The 19,478-nt window shown below is 39.7% G+C and overlaps 1 protein-coding gene across 10 annotated transcripts in view; it reads left to right on the forward strand.

Moving 5' to 3' along the window:
• The first annotated feature begins 3 nt into the window (after positions 1-3).
• The window catches only part of APAF1 (apoptotic peptidase activating factor 1), an 86,108-nt gene continuing 66,633 nt past the window's right edge, over positions 4-19,478 (forward strand). For 4 of the 10 annotated variants that reach the window (XR_008912122.1, XR_008912123.1, XM_007503259.2 and 1 more), the window contains exons 1-5: positions 603-741; positions 1,917-2,021; positions 3,392-3,573; positions 4,395-4,581; positions 9,014-9,211. Coding sequence is in view for 8 of the 10 variants with exons in the window: in XM_007503259.2 (XP_007503321.1) it covers positions 3,436-3,573; positions 4,395-4,581; positions 9,014-9,211 (523 nt within the window). In the remaining 2 variants the exon portion in view is untranslated. Of the gene's footprint in view, positions 142-602; positions 742-1,916; positions 2,022-3,391; positions 3,574-4,394; positions 4,582-9,013; positions 9,212-19,478 lie in introns of those variants that run through there. The other 6 variants (XM_001364836.3, XM_056798681.1, XM_056798680.1 and 3 more) reach the window with 5 other exon arrangements.

Here is a 19,478-nt window from a genome sequence, read left to right on the forward strand (position 1 = left end):
CTTTGGCGGCCTGAACGTTATACTATAGGTTGGGGAGGTCAGGGCGCGAGCGCGAGACTGCAGCGGACTCTAAGATGCGCGGGCACAGTTAAAACAATCACGTTCTGACAAGACTGTGGAAACCTTCAGACCTCTTGAGAGGTATACAGAGTATGGCTGCGTTCGCAGTTTGGACGGCCAGAACGTTGGCGGCCTGGGGTCAAGTGTCGTAGACCCTCGAGCGGCGAGGCCGCGCTTAGCTGCGCGCGCAGCCCGAGCAGCAAAAAGACCGTGGTCCCCGCTGGCGCTCACGTGTGCACGCGCTCGGCTTGGCCTCGGGGCGGGGTGCCGGCGGTTATGGGTCGCCTTGGTAGTCTCTCTCCTCCCTTTTGGGCGGGGAAGCGGTGGTAACGGCCGCTTCCTGGCTCTAGTCCTCTAGCGGCGGATCCCGGGACGGGGAGGCACTCGAGGACGACCAGCAGCCGGAGCTTCGCCAGGGTCCTTAGCGGGAGGGCGGGGGAGGAAGAGGAAGAAGTTACTTTGTGTCAGGCTTAGCCTTGGCCTCGGTTTCGGGCCCCAGCCGCGCCTCCGGGACGATTTCCCTCTGTCCGGGGCTCGGGGAGGGACCGACCGATCCTGCGGCTGTTGGGCAGTCCCTAAGGACGGTACCCCCGGCGGCCGGTTCCGAGGGAGGGGGTGTGGAGTCCTGGAACGCGCACCTGCGGGCGGGCTGCAGCCAAAGGACGTCCCCTCCCGGGAAAGGTTGGTGTGAAGCAGTGAGGACCTGCCCCGTCTGTACATCTTTCGGACGCTCCTGGTGGAAGAGACTGAGAAATTGACCAGTCAACAAGCAGCAAAAGTCTGCTGGGTGCTGGGCACTGGGCGAGGTCCTGGGGTTTTACCAAGACAAAAACAAAACAAAACAGTGAAGATACCTCTGGAAGCTTAGGTTGTGTGGGGAAAACTCGGGTGTGTGTGTGTGTGTGTATGTGTGTGTGTGTGTGTGTGTGAGAGATACCTCAAATGAGTTAAAAGTTAAGTGCTTTGTAAATTACAAAAATGCTCTATAAATGAGTTTTTATGTATATTTATAGACGTTTTGATGTATATATACATTATCTATCTAGCTACAGATACACATAAATCTGTAAGTGTGTGTATACCACTCCCACCCCCAATATACGTGTCCCCATAGATAGGACACAAGGAATTTCTGGAAGGAGACTGCTTTGGATGGAGATCAGGCAGAAGCTTCGTTTCTAGATTGTTGGTTTCGTTTTCGAACTGGGTATCTTCCAGAAATGCTGAAGCTCCTTTTCACTTCCTTGTTTTATTGATGAGGAAATATTTTCTAGTAGGTTTCTCCACTCCATTGTGAGGGGTAGCAGAGCCCAGCTTTTTTCACCACATATAGGCAGCATGCCCTGGCTTGTACCTGAGTGACCCAACTTGGGTGCTGGCAGGAAGACTGCTTTTTGTTGCATCTCTTGACAGAAGGTTGGTAACCAGAGGCAAGTCACTTAAGGCCTCAGTGTACAACCCCCTGGGGGTACTGGCAGTTAAGTCCAGTTGTGTAGGACAGATTCTTTCTGACCCCATTTGGAGTTTTCTTGGCTAGGATACTGCAGTGCTTTGCCCTTTCCTTCCATAGATGAGGGAAGGAGGCAAACGAAGTGCCTTGCCCTGGGTCACACAGCAAGTAAGACTGAGGCAGGGTTTGAACTCATCTTCCTGACTTTAGGCCTGGCACTCTTATCCACTGTGCCACCTGGCTGCCTTCAGGCATGGGTAGAGGGGAATTTTTTCCTTTGGTTTCCCCATATACTATTTAAATTAAATCTTGTTTTTAAAAAAGGCACCTCCCCTCAACATTTGTTTTATGTTTTTATTTATGTTTTTTGTATTTTGTGTTTATGTATTTATGTTTTATATTTAAGCCCTTTAAGACCTTCAAAGAACTTTCCACTCAAGATCCCTAGGATGTAATTTGTCCAAATATCCCCGTTTTACAGATGAGGAAAAGAGAATTTTTTGTCTGCAAGGTATGCTTTTGCTCCAGAATCTCTGACCTAACTAATATTCTATGTCCTAAACTTCCCGAACTAGTATTTATGGATTCATTCTGTTCATTTAGAGGCCTAATGTATTCCGTGGCTAAGAAAGTTTGGGAAATGCTGACCGTAGTGATTTCACTTGTACAATTTTCAGGAAGCAGCAGTGTCTGTAAATCCAGGAGAGGGAGGGAGGGCGGGAGGGAACTGTAGTTTGTCTTGGCGGAAACTCCATAGTCCCAGGTCCACAGCTTTGTCTGCGATGACTACCTTAGTTAAATTAGATCATAACTCACTGATATAGTACCGGAAGAGGCTGCTAGGTAGAGTAGTACATAGTGCTGTATTTGGAGTATAGAAGACAGAGTTCAAATTCTGCCCCAGACAGTTCCTACCGGTATGTGTATAAGAGAGGAGAGACAGTCCCTGGGTAAGTCATATCCCTTGTAAGTTTCCTCATCTGGAAACATTCCTATTTTTAGGGATAATAATAGCACCTCACCAGATTATTATTGAGGCTCACTTTGCAAGCCTTAAACTACTTTATAAATATGAGGTGTTATGATTAAGGCAAACTATAGTGCTGTGATGTAGGTAAATTGCATTAATAGTCCCCATTTCATAGTTACTAAAATACCAAGGCTCAGAACAAGTTCTGTGACTTGTCTAGAACACAAAGCTAGGGTGAGCCAGGATTGGAAGTAGATTTTTCTTGATTCCCAATCTTTTGATTACATCTTGCTACCTCTCTGAAGTACTAGAATTATTTTATTTAATATTAAAACATTTAAATAAAGATTTAACAAATTTCAGAAGTTCCTAAAACTCATCCCCTCCAGGCATGATTTTTCCTCCTGTTTTCCCATTAACAAGCTTAGGTTCTTTTCAGTTGACCATTGACAAATGCAGACAAATGGTCACTTCTATTTTGGGCCCCTTCCTCATTTGGTGATTTGTTGTAAACATGAACATTTGTTAATAGAATATTGCAGCTATAAACTCATGAGATACTATGATCGATTTGGAAACATGGGCTTTTATGACTATTAAATGTTATACTTGGGATCTTACTTGCTTTTGGCTCTAATTTGAAAAGTAGATTGTGGAAACCCGGTTTTATGTGCCTTCCTTTACTCCAAATCCAAGAGATGACATCAGATGTGTGTGTGGGGGAAGGGTTTCCTCTTGTTTTGTCTTGCATCAGTCCGTAGCTGAGCTGGGAATGCTGAGCACATGTGAATGGTTTCTCTAACCTAGACAAAGGGCCAACGGCAGGGATTTCTACCTTGACAATTGCTCCCTGGGGCCGGGGAGGGATTGCCCTGTGTGTGACTTCCAGCTTTTTGTTATCTTGATTCCAGCTCATGTTTCTCAGCCCTGAGGAGGAAGATCAGCTCCGAGGAGGATGGATGCCAAAGCTCGGAACTGTTTGCTTCAGCACAAGGAAGCCCTGGAAAGGGACATCAAGACTTCCTACCTCATGGATCACATGATTTCTGATCAAGTTCTCAGTTTGTCAGAGGAGGAGAAAATAAGAAATGAGGTACATCTTAAGACTAGAAGGACCAGACATATTACTTGATGCCGAGGGTTGTTTTGAAAATCTTTATCCTTTTTTTAAAATCCTTCCCTTCCACCTTAGAATCAATACTATGTATTGGTTCCAAGGCAGAATAGCAGTAAGGGCTAGGCAATGGGGATTAAGTGACTCACTCAGGGTCACACAATTTAGGAAGTGTCTGAGGTCAGATTTAAACCCAGGACCTCCCATCTCTAGGCCTGGCTTTCTCCACTGAGCCAACCAGCTCTCCTGATGCAGAGTTTTAAAATAATTTTTTTATAATTTACTACAGTAAATGCTACTTGTACTTTATAAATATTTATAAGTAGATATTATAATTTTACCTTAAAATAAACTTTTCATGCTATTGTCTATTTGCTTTATGGATTAAAAAATTGTTCTATATCAGTGATATAGCTTAATCTTTCAGGGTGGTGTTAAATTTTGGTACTTCTATTGACTATCCTCTAAGACAGGAGTTTCTTAATATAGGACCTCTATACTTCTAAGGGGTCTGTGGATGGATTTTGGGACAGAGGTATCTGTGAAGTTGGTTAGGAAAAAAATACAACTTTATTTTAACTAAGCTCTAATTGAAATTTAACCTTTAATTATTTAAAAACATTATTCTGAAATGGGACTCCTACCACCAAAGGAGTCCATGACACAGAAATGGTTAAGGACCCTAGCTCTAAGGCTACTTCTGTTGCCTTAGAAGTTTTCCGAATTTAACCTGGAGATGTGATCATGGGAGAAAAAAAGTCCTTATATATGCTGTTTTGTGTTTTTTTTTTCCTTTTTAGCCTACCCAGAAGAAGCGAGCAGCTTTGCTAATTACGGTATTACTTGGAAAAGATAATAATTCCTACATATCTTTCTACAATGCTCTGCTACATGAAGGGTATAAGGATTTGGCTTTCCTTCTCCAAAAAGGTCTTCCTCTTTCTTCATATAATGGAAAGGATCCAGTGGATGGAGTGACTTCATATGGTCAGTATCTGTGATCTGATCCATGTTCTATCAAGAAATGCTAAAATGCCAACATTTTATCTCAGTATCCAAGGATTTCAGGATTAGAACTGGAAGGGACTTTATAGGCCAGTCCCTTCACATTTTCTAGATGAGGAAACTAAGGCCAAAGTTACTTGTCAGTGGTCACACCAGTTAGAGGTAAGTCAGGATTTGAATCCAGGTCCTTGTACTTCAAATATGATACATTTTTTCATTTTTGCCACCTTGCCTTCCCATTAGGAAAGTGTACTCAAGGAAGCAGATTCTCTTTAGAAGTGAAGGTGTAGGATAGGAATATTTTCCCACTTAGTTGTTAAAAATCAAGTTGATTTTGCCCACAGTAGTCTGGGATTGGTCATTCTTGGTTCATTTTGACATTTTCTATAAATATTACCCGGCTTGTGCTCTCAAGTTCTTCTCTGAGACCCCATGCTTGTGGGATGGAGGGGAGCCTGGCTTCTTGGAGGATGTCAGATAAAGGCAAAGGTAATGGTGATGGGCTGGCGGCAGACTTACTGTGCCTGGGCACCAGCTGGCTCTGAAAAGAGGCTTATCACTAGAGGCACCATGTTATAGCTTTAAGGATTTTGACCCAGGAGGGACCTTTGAGGTCATCGAACTCAATTCCCTTATTGAATAGATGATGAATCTGAGCCCCAGGACAGTGAAACAGCTTGTCCACAGTCACCCAGTAGTTGGGGGCAGAGCTAAGGTTATTCTAGGGGCCATAGTGGTCACAGATGGAAAGCCAGAAGGAACTTTAGAAAGGGTTGAGTATATCCCTTTCATTTTACAGTTAAGGAGACAGAAGCCTAGATGGAGGGATTGAAAAGGACCTTTGAGGCCATTTAGGCCAATCCTTGAGACTGAGACCCAGAGAGGTAAAGTGACCTGGTGGTTTAATTCAGATCCTCGGCCTTCAAAATGCACAGTAACCACATAAGTAGCATTAAAAAGCATCAGCTTTGGAGCAGTTAGGTGGCTCAGTAGATAGTCCCTGGAGATTTGGGATGTTCTGGGTTCAGATTTGACCTTAGACCAGTGGTTCTCCACCTTTCTAATGCCGTGACCCCGCAATACAGTTCCTCATGTTGCAGTGACCCCAAACCAAAACATTATTTTGGTGGCTACTTCAAAACTGTAATTTTGCTACAGTTATGATTCGGAATGTAAATATCTGATATGCATTATGTATTCTCATTACTATATATTGAGAGGTTGAGAACCACTGCCTTAGACACTTTCCCTGGGCAAGTCACTTAACTGTCATTACCTAGCCTTAACAAGTCTTCTGTCTTGGAACCATTACAGAGTATTGAGTCTAAGACTTCTAAGGGAAGGGTTAAACAAACTCCTCAAAATATCAGTCTTATTTGACATCCTCTCCTCTCCATCCCATCCTCAACTCTGAAGATGGGCTTGTTATTGAAGTTGAATGATATAATTCTGTTGTGTGCATTTCAGGGAAAGTTATGAACCTATCTAAAGTTCTTTTAGTTTGGAGGGGGAGGAATAGAGAATAAATGCCAGCAGTGTAATTGATGGCCAACAGTGTAATGGATCAAATTTGCAACTGTTTATTAGTCAGTAAATACACAAGAAGTCTTTTTTTTTTACTAGTTATTTGTTAACTTCACTTTTTTTTTTAATTTTTTTTTAAAAATATATTTTATTTGATCATTTCCAAGCATTATTCGTTAAAGACATAGATAATTTTCTTTTCCTCCCCCCCCACCCCCCATAGCCAACGCGTAAGTCCACTGGGCATTAGATGTTTTTTTGATTTGAACCCATTGCTTTGTTGATAGTATTTGCATTAGAGTGTTCATTTAGAGTCCATCCTCTGTCATGTCCCCTCAACCTCTGTATTCAGGCAGTTGCTTTTTCTCGGCGTTTCCACTCCCATAGTTTATCCTTTCCTTATGAATGGTGTTTTTTTCTCCTGGATCCCTGCAAGTTGTTCAGGGACATTACACCGCCATTAATGGAGAAGTCCATTACGTTCGATTATACCACAGTGTATTAGTCTCTGTGTACAATGTTCTCCTGGTTCTGCTCCTCTCGCTTTGCATCACTTCCTGGAGGTTGTTCCAGTCTCCATGGAACTTCTCCACTTTATTATTCCTTTGAGCACAATAGTATTCCATCACCAACATATACCACAGTTTGTTCAGCCATTCCCCAATTGAGGGGCATCCCCTCGTTTTCCAGTTTTGGGCCACCACAAAGAGTGCAGCTATGAATATTTTTGTACAAGTCTTTGTGTCCATTATCTCTTTGGGGTACAGACCCAGCAGTTGCTATGGCTGGGTCAAAGGGTAGATATTCTTTTGTTGCTCTTTGGGCATAGTTCCAAATTGCCCTCCAGAATGGTTGGATCATTTCACAGCTCCACCAGCAATGAATTAATGTCCCTATTTTGCCACACCCCCTCCAGCATTCATTACTTTCCTTTGCTGTTATGTTAGCCAATCTGCTAGGTGTGAGGTGATACCTCAGAGTTGTTTTGATTTGCATCTCTCTGATTATAAGAGATGTAGAACACTTCTTCATGTGCTTGTTAATAGTTTTGATTTCTTTATCTGAGAACTGCCTATCCATTTCCCTTGCCCATTTATCAATTGGAGAATGGCTTGATTTTTTGTACAATTGATTTAGCTCATTATAAATATGAGTAATTAAACCTTTGTCAGAGGTTTCTATGAAGATTTTTTCCCAATTTGTTGTTTCCCTTCTGATTTTAGTTATATTGGTTTTGTTTGTACAAAAGCTTTTTAGTTTGATGTAGTCAAAATTATTTATTTTACATTTTGTGATTCTTTCTATATCTTGCTTGGTTTTAAAGCCTTTCCCCTCCCAAAGGTCTGACATGTATACTATTCTATGTTTACCCAATTTACTTATGGTTTCCTTCTTTATGTTTAAGTCACTCACCCATTTTGAATTTATCTTGGTGTAGGGTGTGAGGTGTTGATCTATTCCTAGTCTCTCCCACACTGTCTTCCAATTTTCCCAGCAGTTTTTATCGAATAGAATACACAAGAAGTCTTAAGAACTGCTCAGTCTTCTTGAGGTCACAGAGCCTGTTTCCTAGTGGATAATTTCACTTGCACCCCTTCACTTTAGAAAGAGCTGGATTGTTTATCTTGGTGCTGCAGCTTCCTCATTTCAGTCTTTGTAATCTTAGGACTGACACCCTTAGGCTGCTTGGAGACCTACCTTCCTAAAGCTGGTTCCAATAGACAATGGTACCCTCAAGTTCTCTTTTCTAGCTTCAGTATGTGGGGAAAAATTACTCTTTTCCATCTTTGTTCTTTTCTCCTGAACTAGCTTCCCTCTCCATGGGACCTTTGTTTTCTTTTCTTTTTTTTTAACTATTCATTTACAGCTTTCTTCATCTGGATTCTTTGGAATGCTGTCTCCTGTTTCAGTTTTTGACCAAACCACATTTCTTGAATGAAGCCTCTGAAGTTTCCCATCTAACCTTATTAGAAAAGAGATTGGATAAAATTTTAGGACAGAGTTAAAGAATGTGGAAGCCCTGGCTTATAATTGAACCTTGATGTTTGTACATATTATCAGGCTGAGAAACAGAATTAAAGTAGTTACAGTAATGAATCTTTAAAATGAAAAAAATTAATAACGAGTCTTTAATTGGGGCAAGATAGAAATTTTGTAAACCATACAGAATCATAGTACTGGAATTATGACCTGCAAAGCCACAGAAAACTATAGCATCGAGATTGACCTACAGAAAAGAGAGTGATTATCATCTTTTGGAAGGTAGGGGGCAACATCAAAGTCTCTTGAGTTCCCAAACACGTGGGAAAAACTGTAGCCAGAAGCTAGAGTAACTTAGTTTAATTTCTTTTTTTATGTAAAATTTTACTTAAAATTTAAAAATACTAAAAATATCTTTTGTTCACATATTTACAAATACATTTGTTACTCCCTTTCCAACTACCTTTCAAGCTCTTCCTTGTAATAGGAAAAAAAGGAAGAGAACAGTTCAGCAAAAGTAATCAACACTGCATATGCAGTATTCTATACCTATCTGTCTAATAAAAGGAAGGAATTGGATTTTATCTCTTCTTGAGTGCCTCATTGTTCATAATTAAACAGCATTCACTTTTTGGTGTTATTTGCACTGCTAAAATCATTGTATATATTATTTCCTTGTTCTAACTTTTGGTCTGTATCATATCACAGGAATCTTCCCAATTTAAAAAAAATTCTTCATATGCATCTTCTATTATGGTGCAGTACTGTTCTTTTTTTGTTCATGTACCACATTTTGTTTAGCCATTTCCCAATTGGTGTTGAAAATATGAGACATTCTGAAATGATTTAGTGGCATTTGTCTGAGTGACCTTTTGGATGATTTATTTGTTTTCTTTGTTTTGGATTTCAGTGAAGACAGTGCTGTGTGAAGGTGGCGTGCCACAGAGGCCTGTTGTATTTGTGACTAGGAAGAAGCTGGTGAAGTCCATCCAGGAAAAGCTTTATAAGCTGAATGATGAACCAGGGTGGGTCACAGTTTATGGTATGGCAGGCTGTGGGAAGTCTGTCCTTGCCGCAGAAGCTGTCCGGGACCACAACCTATTAAAAAGTAAGTGCTCAAATCCTGGGAGAGTGGTGGCCAATAATGTATTCTTCATGAATAATTACTTTGAAATGATATAATTGGAGGAAAACTGGTTGACAGATTTGATCAGGTTACTGTGAACTATAATTCTTAGAATTATTGGGTTGAGAAATAACTTAAGAGACCATTTAGTTGAAGGTTCTCCTTAAGCTCTCTGGACTTTTTATTCCACATTTTATTATGAGAAGTACTTATACTGTACTATAGTGGATAGAAGTAAAGCTTTATTTTTTTTTTTTATTTAGAGCCTTAAAACAGAAAAAGATTATACATGAAACTGATGTCCAACTTGCTTTAAAAACACATGTATGCACACATATGCACACATGGTTACTCAGTAATTTCCAAACATGTCCTGCTAATCTGCTTTCTGGCTTTCCTTCTATTTTATACATTTTTTTGGTGTTGTTTTTAAAACCCTTACTTTCTGCCTTAGAACCTCTTTTAGAGGAAGGAGAGGAAGATGGCTTGTAAGTGATCATCTAGTGTGCCTTTTAGAAGTTGTTTATTTTAGTTTCTTTAAAATTGAACAAATTTTATGTTCCAAATTCTTTCCCTTTCTCCATCCTTTCCCTCCCATTGAGAAGACAAGAAATAACATACAGATGAAGTCAGGCAAAACATTTTTCTACATTACCCATGTTGTGAAAGAAAAAAAGCAAGACAAATAAATAAAAATATTCTTCAATCTGTACTCGGCTGCAGATCATGGAGTTGCTCAGTTCTCTCTCTGGAGGTGGATAGCAGCATCTTTCATCATACACCCTTTGGAATTGTCTTGGATTGCTGACTTTCACAACTGACCATTCTCTCATAATATTGCTGTTACTATGTGCAGTGATCTGATTCTGATCACTTCACTCTGCATCACATCATATGAATCTTTCCAGATTTTTCTGAAACCATTTCCCTTGCCATTTCTTATAGCATAATTCCATCCAATTCCATCACAATCATATACCACAACTTGTTCAGCAATTCCCCTATTGATGGGCATCTCTTCCATTTCCATTTCTTTGTCCCACAAAGAAGGCTACTATAAAATAGTTTTGCACGTGTGAGTCTTTTCCCCTTTTCTTTGATCTCTTTGGGATACTGACTTAGGAGCAGTATTAGAATTTGATTCTTGGAGGCAGTGAGGTGTGGTTCAGTGAATGGGGAGCCAGGCCCAGAGACAGGAGGTCCTAGGTTCAAATCTGGTCTCAAAGACTTCCTAGCTTTGTGAGTGGGCAAGCCATTTAACTCCCACTACTAGTCTTATCTCTCTTCTGCCTTGGAACCAATTTTGCATAATAAAGGTTTAAAAAGAAAGTTTATTCTTGATCTGAGGATCCTCCCTGAAGGGACTGAAGAAGATTTCATAAGATGTTTCAGAAACAAAATGAACATTGTATTTTCTTGTTGGCTTTTCTGTGATCTGAGTGTGGAAGAGAGATCTCATCCTACTCTGGGATGGAACTTTGCAGCCAGTGTTAACTGGGTGAGTTCCATCTAACAATCTTTTGTTTTCAGTCCTCAACCTTGTTGATCTTTAATGATTTTTACCCAAATGACCAACTACTCCCTTGGTTTTAGGAGCCTTTCTTTCCCCCACCCCCCCATCCAAGGGTCCCCATTCTCTCTTCTGCTGAGTCCTCATCCACTTTTGTCCTCTGGCACCTGTTCTTGGCCCTTATCTTTTTCCTTTGTAAACTCACTCCATTCAGTAAGCATTGACTAAGGGGAAACCAAATTATGGATGATATGACCCTTTATCTAGGAAATCTTACTGATTATTTTAAAAAATGAATGAGAATGATGAGTAACCACAGTAAGATGGCAAGGTTTAAAATGAGCCCACACAAATCATCAACCTTTTTTTTTTATATTAGTAACAAAAACTGGGGAGAGGAGATAGAAAAAGATATCTCTTTGAAAACTTTTTTAAATGTCCAAAAAACAAAGAAATAAGATAGATTTACAGTGATCTCATTCTAGTTGGGAACTAAAGGTAATGAGGGGAGCTTCCCATTATGTTACAATAACCTTAGGCTTAACTTATTAACTTGTTAGAGATTAATTTGGTTGGGCATCTGATAATTGTGCCTATCTTCTCCAGTAATAGAAATACTAATCATAGCTACTTTAAATGCTCTATTCTGTTTTAGATGTGATCTTAGGCTTTTCCCTAATTGTTGTATTACTCGTTGTGTTAAGAAGACCACAACTTGTGACTCAATTCTTCATAGCCTGTAATGTTCTCCTAATCCTGCTACATATTCCCTTTCACCTTTTGAGATTGACAAAATAAGCAAAGAAGGAGTTTTACCAAATTCCTTTTATGACACTAATATGGTACTGATCCCAAAGCCAGGCAGATCAAAAACAGAGAAAGAAAACTATAGACCAATCTCCTTAATGAATATAGATGCAAAAATCTTAAATAAGATACTAGCAAAAAGACTCCAGCAAGTGATCATGAGGATTATTCACTATGATCAGGTGGGATTTATATCAGGAATGCAAGGATGGTTTAATATTTAAAAAAACCATCCACATAATTGACCATATCAATAATCAAACCAACAGAAATCATATGAATGAGTGTTGTCACCATGTAAATCCCATAACATTTTTCAGTTAGTTCAGTCTAAGAGGCACTTGGTGACTCAGTTCCTTGTGATTTTTCTAGGTCTGCCTTCCCTTTTCTTCCTTACAAGGTGTGTATGGGGTGTTCAGGGAAGGCCAGACCCCCTTCAATGGGAGGACCTACTGAGCCCTTTTCAGGGCTGATCATTCACCTTTTTGTCTAATTTTATCTGAGACTCCAAGAAATTGTAATAGTCTGCTGAGCAGTCAGTTAACACTCAATGTCACAAGGCATTTTCCAAATTGTCATACTCTCTCCCCTTTTCTTCTCTGCTTGGCTTTGCTCCTTGACCTTTTAGAATCTGCAGAGAGCTTAAAAAAATTTCCATTTTCTATTCTAAAAAGCATTAACTTCTAAATCCATTGCATTTAGAGAAAAAACAATACTTTTGCAGCTGTAAGCACTGATACCAGCAGAAAACTATTAGAGATCAGGGAATGATGTTATGATATTAATCAGTAGAAATAGGAAGGAAACTTCCTCTCTAGCCCATTTACCTGAGTTAAAACAAAATTTCTTTCCCCCATTCAATGAAAACTGGTGGAAAAGAAAGTGAAAGGAGGACTTGGGAAAGAAGTTAGAGAAAAGAAAATCTTTTGTCATTGAGGCCTACAGTACTCACTTTCAATGAATGAGTTCATAGGGTTCTTATTCAATAAGAGGTATGGCTGAAAAAGTCCCATTACTGTTAAAAAAGAAAAATATGAGAGAACCCGTTTACTGATTGTGTCTTCTCAACCCAAAGGCTAAATTAATTTCTTGTGTTTCCTTACTATTACTTTTCATAGTCTTCATATAAAAACTTCATATAAATTTTCATATAAATTTACTTACTTCAGTTGCTTAGTAAATAACAGAAGGGTAACTAAATACATTTCCAGTTTTACTTTTATTTTCTTGGAAACTAAGAGTGGTTTGAAAGTTTCTTTTTTCTTTTCTTTTATATTCTTAGTCCATGACCTCTATCTGTTCTTAAAAAAATTTTAATAGAATTTATCCACAAGTATCCCAGCCCCTCCCCATCCTTCCCCACATCACAGAAGGCATCATTTGGGAAGATGAACATGTTCCTGAAAATTATGTCTCTCTTGTTCCCAGCTTTCAGTTCACTCTCAGGAGGTAACATTCATAGCCTAAAAGTTTCCTGTACTGTTTCCCCAAGTTCTTTATTCTAAACCTTTTCTGAATTTTGTAGAATCTCAAGTTCACTGAATCTCTCTTGATCAGATTCTATGATTAATAAAAACAAATTTTAAGCTTCAGACTGTAATTTGAAAGTCCCACCTAATAGATCTGCCAATTTCTGTTTTCATCAGACTCAATACTCATATTCCTATCTAAACAATTTCTATAGACTATAGACAATTCCTATAGTATCTCCCAAAAAACTCATCAGAAATTCTCACATCATAATTTGGAAATGTTTCCAGTAGAAATTTCTCTCACTAATTAGTTTTTGTATCCATCTTTTATCTCTGTAACACTCATGTAGTCAGAATTTGGAGGTATAAGAGAAGAAAGAAGAAAAAAAATTCTCTTTTACAGTACATATTGAACATTTTGCTTTTATAATCTTTTCCCTTTAGTTTCTCAGATTATAGGAAAAAGCATAAAGTGAAACAATGCTTGGAAGCCCCTGCCAGCATTGCTTAGCACAGGTAAGACAGATACTTTCACCCAGGGGCCCTTTAAGGCTCCCCCCAACCCCCTTTCTGGTGAGGAGGAAGGACAGACTGGGTTAGCTTCTCTCTGCAACAGTTTCAGCCAGAGTGTCTTGACCAGTATTAGTGGAGAACTGCTTCTCCTTTTCATTAGTCTCTCCCACTGAAAACCTCAAATGAGGGCAGCCCTGCTTCCTGAGACAACTGCTTTCAAGGACAAACATTGTTACACTTTTTTCAGCATATGGAATGCCTTGACTGCAGCTTTTTAGCAGCTCTTCTTCCTGACTGCATTTATCCCTTTAGAATCTTTCAGACAAAAAACAAAACAAAGATTTTTCTACAATTTACAAAGAATCAAAAAGACAGTGATAAGACAGATACATTGACAGTATGAAAAGAAACCTTTCAGGGGGAAGAAGGGCAGAATCCATCACTCAAAGCTGCCCAGAAAACCAGAAGTTTGTGAGCACTATAGGGGTTTTCAATGATTAGCCTTAATATATTTTTTTACCTAATTTGCAATTAAGGTAAGAGTTAAATTCTAATATTATCAAATACTTACTAGCCTTAGTTGTTTTAATTTGCAATAATAAACATCCCACTTTCAGGGGCCACTTAAAACATCCTAATCCCTGGGATAACTTTTTGCTTGCTTGTTTAATTTTTTTATGGGATAGTTTAATTTATTTCTGTCAGGTTACCCCATATCAACCAACAGTGGCTTGAACTGTTGCCATGCCATCCAGAGATACATCTGTCCAGCAGGAGTACCCTGAGGAGGTCATCCTTATTTTGAAAAGTTTGATTACTCATGGGCAGGGGGAGGCTCTTGACATTTCTCCTTCCTTTTTATTGGATTATATCCTAATTGGAAACATGACCAAAGGAATAAGAATTTCCCCTAAAGTTCACATACAGAAGGACCTGCTGGGATCCACTCTTTCAAGAACACTAATTCTTGGTTTACCTGAGAATTCTCAATTAATTTGAAAGAGCCCTCAGGGCTTCTGGGTTTGTCAATAAAAGGACTCAACCTGAAGGGGGCAGTTCAAGAATCAAGAGGAAGGGTGGTTCTCACCAAACAAACAGCTCAAGTATGGATGGGGTTAAATAGCCCATGTGATACCCGAGCTTCAGTACTCCATCCTCGGCCTTCTGAACCCACTTCTTTTTTTAATTTAATTTAATTTAATTAATTTATCTTATTTGGTCAATTTCAAACATTATTCCTTGGTTACAAAAATCATACTCCATTCCTCCCTCCCCTCCCTCTGCCCCTCCTGAAGCTGATGTGCAATTCCACTGGGTATCACATATGACCTTGACCAGAACCTATCTCCGTGTCGTTGATGTTTGCACTAGGATGTTCATTTAGGGTCCACATCCCCAATCATATCCCCCTCAACCCATGTAATCAAGCAGTTGCCCTTGTAAAGATAATTTTAGGGTTGTGACTTAAAATCTAAATTAATTGGTTGCCAGGGAAAAATCCCAAATAAAATACCCAAGTCAGTCTGGAAATTTATGATAATTTTAATTAATATAGAGGGAAGGATTTAAGGAGGAAAAGGGAAGAAGGTATAGGATTTCTCCCGGCTGGCCTGTGCCAGGGGAGTTCAAGATCTCTGCCACTAGGTCTCTGAAGAAGATTAGAGACTTCTAAGAGGATAAAGTTGGAAAGTAAAGGAGAAAACTCAGCCAGAAATTCACCACCGAACTGGACAATAGCTGTAGCCATGCCAAGGTGCGAAAAGGCCCAGCATGCTGCCACCAGCCACCTCTCCACTGCCAAAGGTACTGGAGAGAGGAAGTGATATGAAATATATAGACCTTTTTGTGTCCCCTCTTCTACCAATCACATCAGAGGCTTTTCTCCAGAACTGCCCATTCTTTAGTTCTCATCTTCTTTGATTAGACTATATCTTTTTGAGTTACTTAGTACTTCTTTGTTAAGTTTACCTTTTGTTAGTTACTTAACCTTTTTGTTATTAATTTCTAAAAATAGACTTAGCTTAAAGTTCTAACTTCACCATAAAGTAAAATCTAAGTAGGGTGGAGTAATTTAAAGTTCACACCCTTCCCTGTTTCTACTCCCACAGTTTTTCCTCTGAAAGTGGATAGTGTTCTTTCTCATAGATTCCTCCAAGTTGTTCAGGATCACTGCATTGACACTAATGGAGAAGTCCATTACATTTGATTGTACCACAGTGTATCAGTCTCTGTGTACAAAGTTCTCCTGGTTCTGTTCCTTTCACTCTGCATCACTTCCTGGAGGTTGTTCCAGTTCCCATGGAACTTCTCCACTTTATTATTCCTTTCAGCACAATAGTATTCCATCACCAACATATACCACAATTTGTTTGGCCATTCCCCAATCAAAGGGCATCCCCTCATTTTCCAATTTCTTGCCACCACAAAGAGCGCAGCTATGAATATTCTTGTACAAGTCTTTTTCCTTATTATCTATTTGGGGTACAAACCCAGCAGTGCTATGGCTGGATCAAAGCGCAGACATTCTTTCATCACCCTTTGGGCATAGTTCCAAATTGCCCTCCAGAATGGTTGGATCAATTCTCAACTTTACCAGCAATGCATTAATATCCCTACTTTGCCACATCCCCTGCAGCATTCATTATTTTCCTTTGCTGTCATGTTAGCCAATCTGCTAGGTGTGAGGTGGTACCTCAGAGTTGTTTTGATTTGCATCTCTCTGATTATAAGAGATTTAGAACACTTTTTCATGTGCTTATTAATAGTTTTGATTTCTTTGACTGAAAATTGCCTCTTCACGTCCCTTGCCCATTTATCAATTGGAGAATGGCTTGATTTTTTTGTACAATTGATTTAGCTCTTTATAAATTTAAGTAATTAGACCTTTGTCAGAGGTTTTTGTCATAAAGATTGTTTCCCAATTTATTACTTCCCTAATTTAGGTTACATTGACTTTGTTTGTACAAAACCTTTTTAATTTGATGTAATCAAAATTATTTATTTTACATGTTGTGATTTTTTTTTCCAAGTCTTGCTTGGTTTTAAAATCCTTCCTTTCCCAAAGTTCTGACATGTATACTATTCTGTGTTCACCTAATTTACTTATAGTTTTCTTCTTTATGTTCAAATCCTTCACCCATTCTGAGTTTATCTTGGTTTAGGGTGTGAGATATTGATTCAAACCTAATCTCTCCCACACTGTCTTCCAATTTTCCCAGGAGTTTTTATCAAATAGTGGATTTTGGTCCCAAAAGCTGAGATCTTTGGGCTTATCATAGACTGTCTTGCTGAGGTCATTTACTCCTAGTCTATTCCACTGATCCTCCTTTCTGTCTCTTAGCCAGTACCATATTGTTTTGATGACCACTGCTTTATAGTATAGTTTGAGATCTGGGACTTCAAGTCCTCCTTCTTTTACATTTTTTTTTCATGATTTCTCTGGATATCCTTGATCTTTTGTTCTTTCAAATGAACTTTGTTATGGTTTTTTCTAATTCAGTAAAAAAAGTTTTTTGGTAGTTCGATGGCTATGACACTAAATAACTAAATAAGTTTGGGTAGGATGGTCATTTTTATTATGTTAGCTCATCCTACCCATGAGCAGTTAATGTTTTTCCAATTGTTTAGATCTAGTTTTAATTGTGTGGAAAATGTTTTGTAGTTGCGTTCATATAGTTCCAGTGTTTGTCTCGGCAGATAGATTCCTGAGTATTTTGTATTGTCTAGGGTGATTTTAAATGGGATTTCTCTTTCTAATTCTTGCTGCTGAGATGTGTTGGAGGTATATAGGAATACTGGTGACTTATGTGGGTTTATTTTGTATCTCTGATCCCACTTCTGACACTAGTGTTAACTTTAAAAAGAGTTTCTTTGAGACATCTGAAGTCGGAGGAATTTATTGAGGGAGGAAAGTTAAATATGCATGTGGGGTGAAACCTTCTCAGGAGGTATAAGACCACCTGATTCTGAGGGGTCTGTGTGCAGGACAGTTACATATGGGGCAGCTGGGTGGTTCAGTGGATTGAGAGCCAGGCCTAGAGACCGGAGGTCCTGGGTTCAAATCTGGCCTCAGACTCTTCCCAACTGTGTGGCCCTGGGCAAATTACTTAACCCCCATTGCCTAGCCCTTACCACTTTCTGCCTTAGAACCAATACATAGTATTGATTCCAAGATGGAAGGTAAGTGTTTAAAAAAAAAAGTTGCATACAGCTACAGGGATGAGCCCATGAGCAGGAAAAGGGGGTGAGAGAACAGGAAAAAATAAAGTCTGAGGAGGAGTTCTTGAAGAGGTGGGTATCTCTGCCTGAACTGGGCTCCCTTTGCATAGGAGCACCAAGTGTTCCTGGGAGGATGTCCTTAGGGTCCCCTCAGAATATCTGGTTGGGTCTCATCTATGCCACTAATCTCATCAGGGCTGCCCAAAATTCTGGAATGTCTAGATTGAAAATCATAACTGAAGCCAGCAAGAATTTCTGACAATGACATCATTGAATGTCATCACATGATATTTTAAATATTTACTTAATAGTTGCCAAGTACTTTGGTGTATCTGTTATTTTAAACCAGAGAGGAATAGCTGACATAAAAAACCAGAGCGCCCCAGTGTGCTCAGCTACTTTGTTTCTTTTAAAGAGAGGAAAAAAATGTGTGGCAGTTGGGATAGAACCAAGTCAGGGAAGGGAGAGGACAAAGAGATGACAGGTTTTATAGTATTCTTTTCTTTTTTTAAACCTGTACCTTCTGCCTTAGAACCAACCAATTGGTTCTAAGGCAGAAGTGTAGTAAGGGTTAGGCAATGGGGGTCAAGTGACTTACCCAGGGTCACACTGTTAGGAGGACTGAGGTCAGATTTCAAACCCAACTCCTGGTTCCTGGCCTGGCTCTCAATCCACTGAGTCACCTAGCTGTCCCTGGTTTTATAGTATTTTAAGAAAGAGGGGAGGGAGTCTCTGGGATTGGGCAACAAGGGAAAAATTTGCCTAGCAACAGGAGATGCTTGTCAGCAGCTTGGAATGTAGACCAGGATGTAGCTTTGATAACATGGTGTTATCTGTAGGGACTCGGGGACTGTTCTTGTGTCCTCATTGGGATCCAGAAACGAAGGCAGTTGTAAGCAAGACAAAGTCCCTTGAAACTGTATCACCTGGACATGGCATTTAGTGCACTGTCTGTGTAGTGCCTTGTAGATGGTAGGTGTTCAAGAAACTCGGTTGTTATTTGCTTCTGGAAAGTTTGAATTTTGATTTCTCCTTCTTCTGGTAGTAAGTAGCCATGTGAACCCAGCCAATTCAACTAAGTACATATAAGAATGTTTTTTTTTTGTATAGGAAATGAATTCTTGAAAGGGGCCTCTATGCAATCTGTGTTTTGTAATAGAATATGTCTTTTTAAGATTTTACTTACATCTTTTTTTGTTTTTAACACTGGACTCATTTCCTGAGAAATTTACTCACCTTCTCCTCACCTTATGCTGTCGTCTTCCTTCTAACAAAGGGGAAAGGGAGAAGAGAGTGTGTATCTATGTAGATCCTGCTCTGTGCTCTTAGTGGCCTTGCTAGTGACCACTCTTCACAGAAATATTCTCTTTGATCCTCATAACAACTCTGGGAGGTAGGTGCTATTATGTAGCCCCATCTTATGGGTGAGGAAACTGAGGCAGACAGCACTGAAGTGGCTAGCCTGGAGTCATCCATCTAGTAAGTGTCTGAGGCCACATTCATACTTGGCTCTTCCTGCTGCCAGGTCTGGCTTCCTGCACTGTGTTGCCACAAGGAAGAGCAGCTCAGCAAAGGAGCTGGACATGATGGAATGGACCGGAGAGGAGAGGCGCAACCTCTGAATTCTGGGGCCCCGCTTCCTCCGCCCCCTCTGCCCCTGCTGACTAGGGAAGCTTTAGCTGCATGTCTGTGGGTCTTTAATTCAGGTTTTTAATTTTCTTTAAATATA

This window comes from Monodelphis domestica, chromosome 5 (genome assembly GCF_027887165.1).
Source record: "Monodelphis domestica isolate mMonDom1 chromosome 5, mMonDom1.pri, whole genome shotgun sequence".
NCBI classification, from domain to species: Eukaryota; Metazoa; Chordata; class Mammalia; order Didelphimorphia; family Didelphidae; genus Monodelphis; species Monodelphis domestica.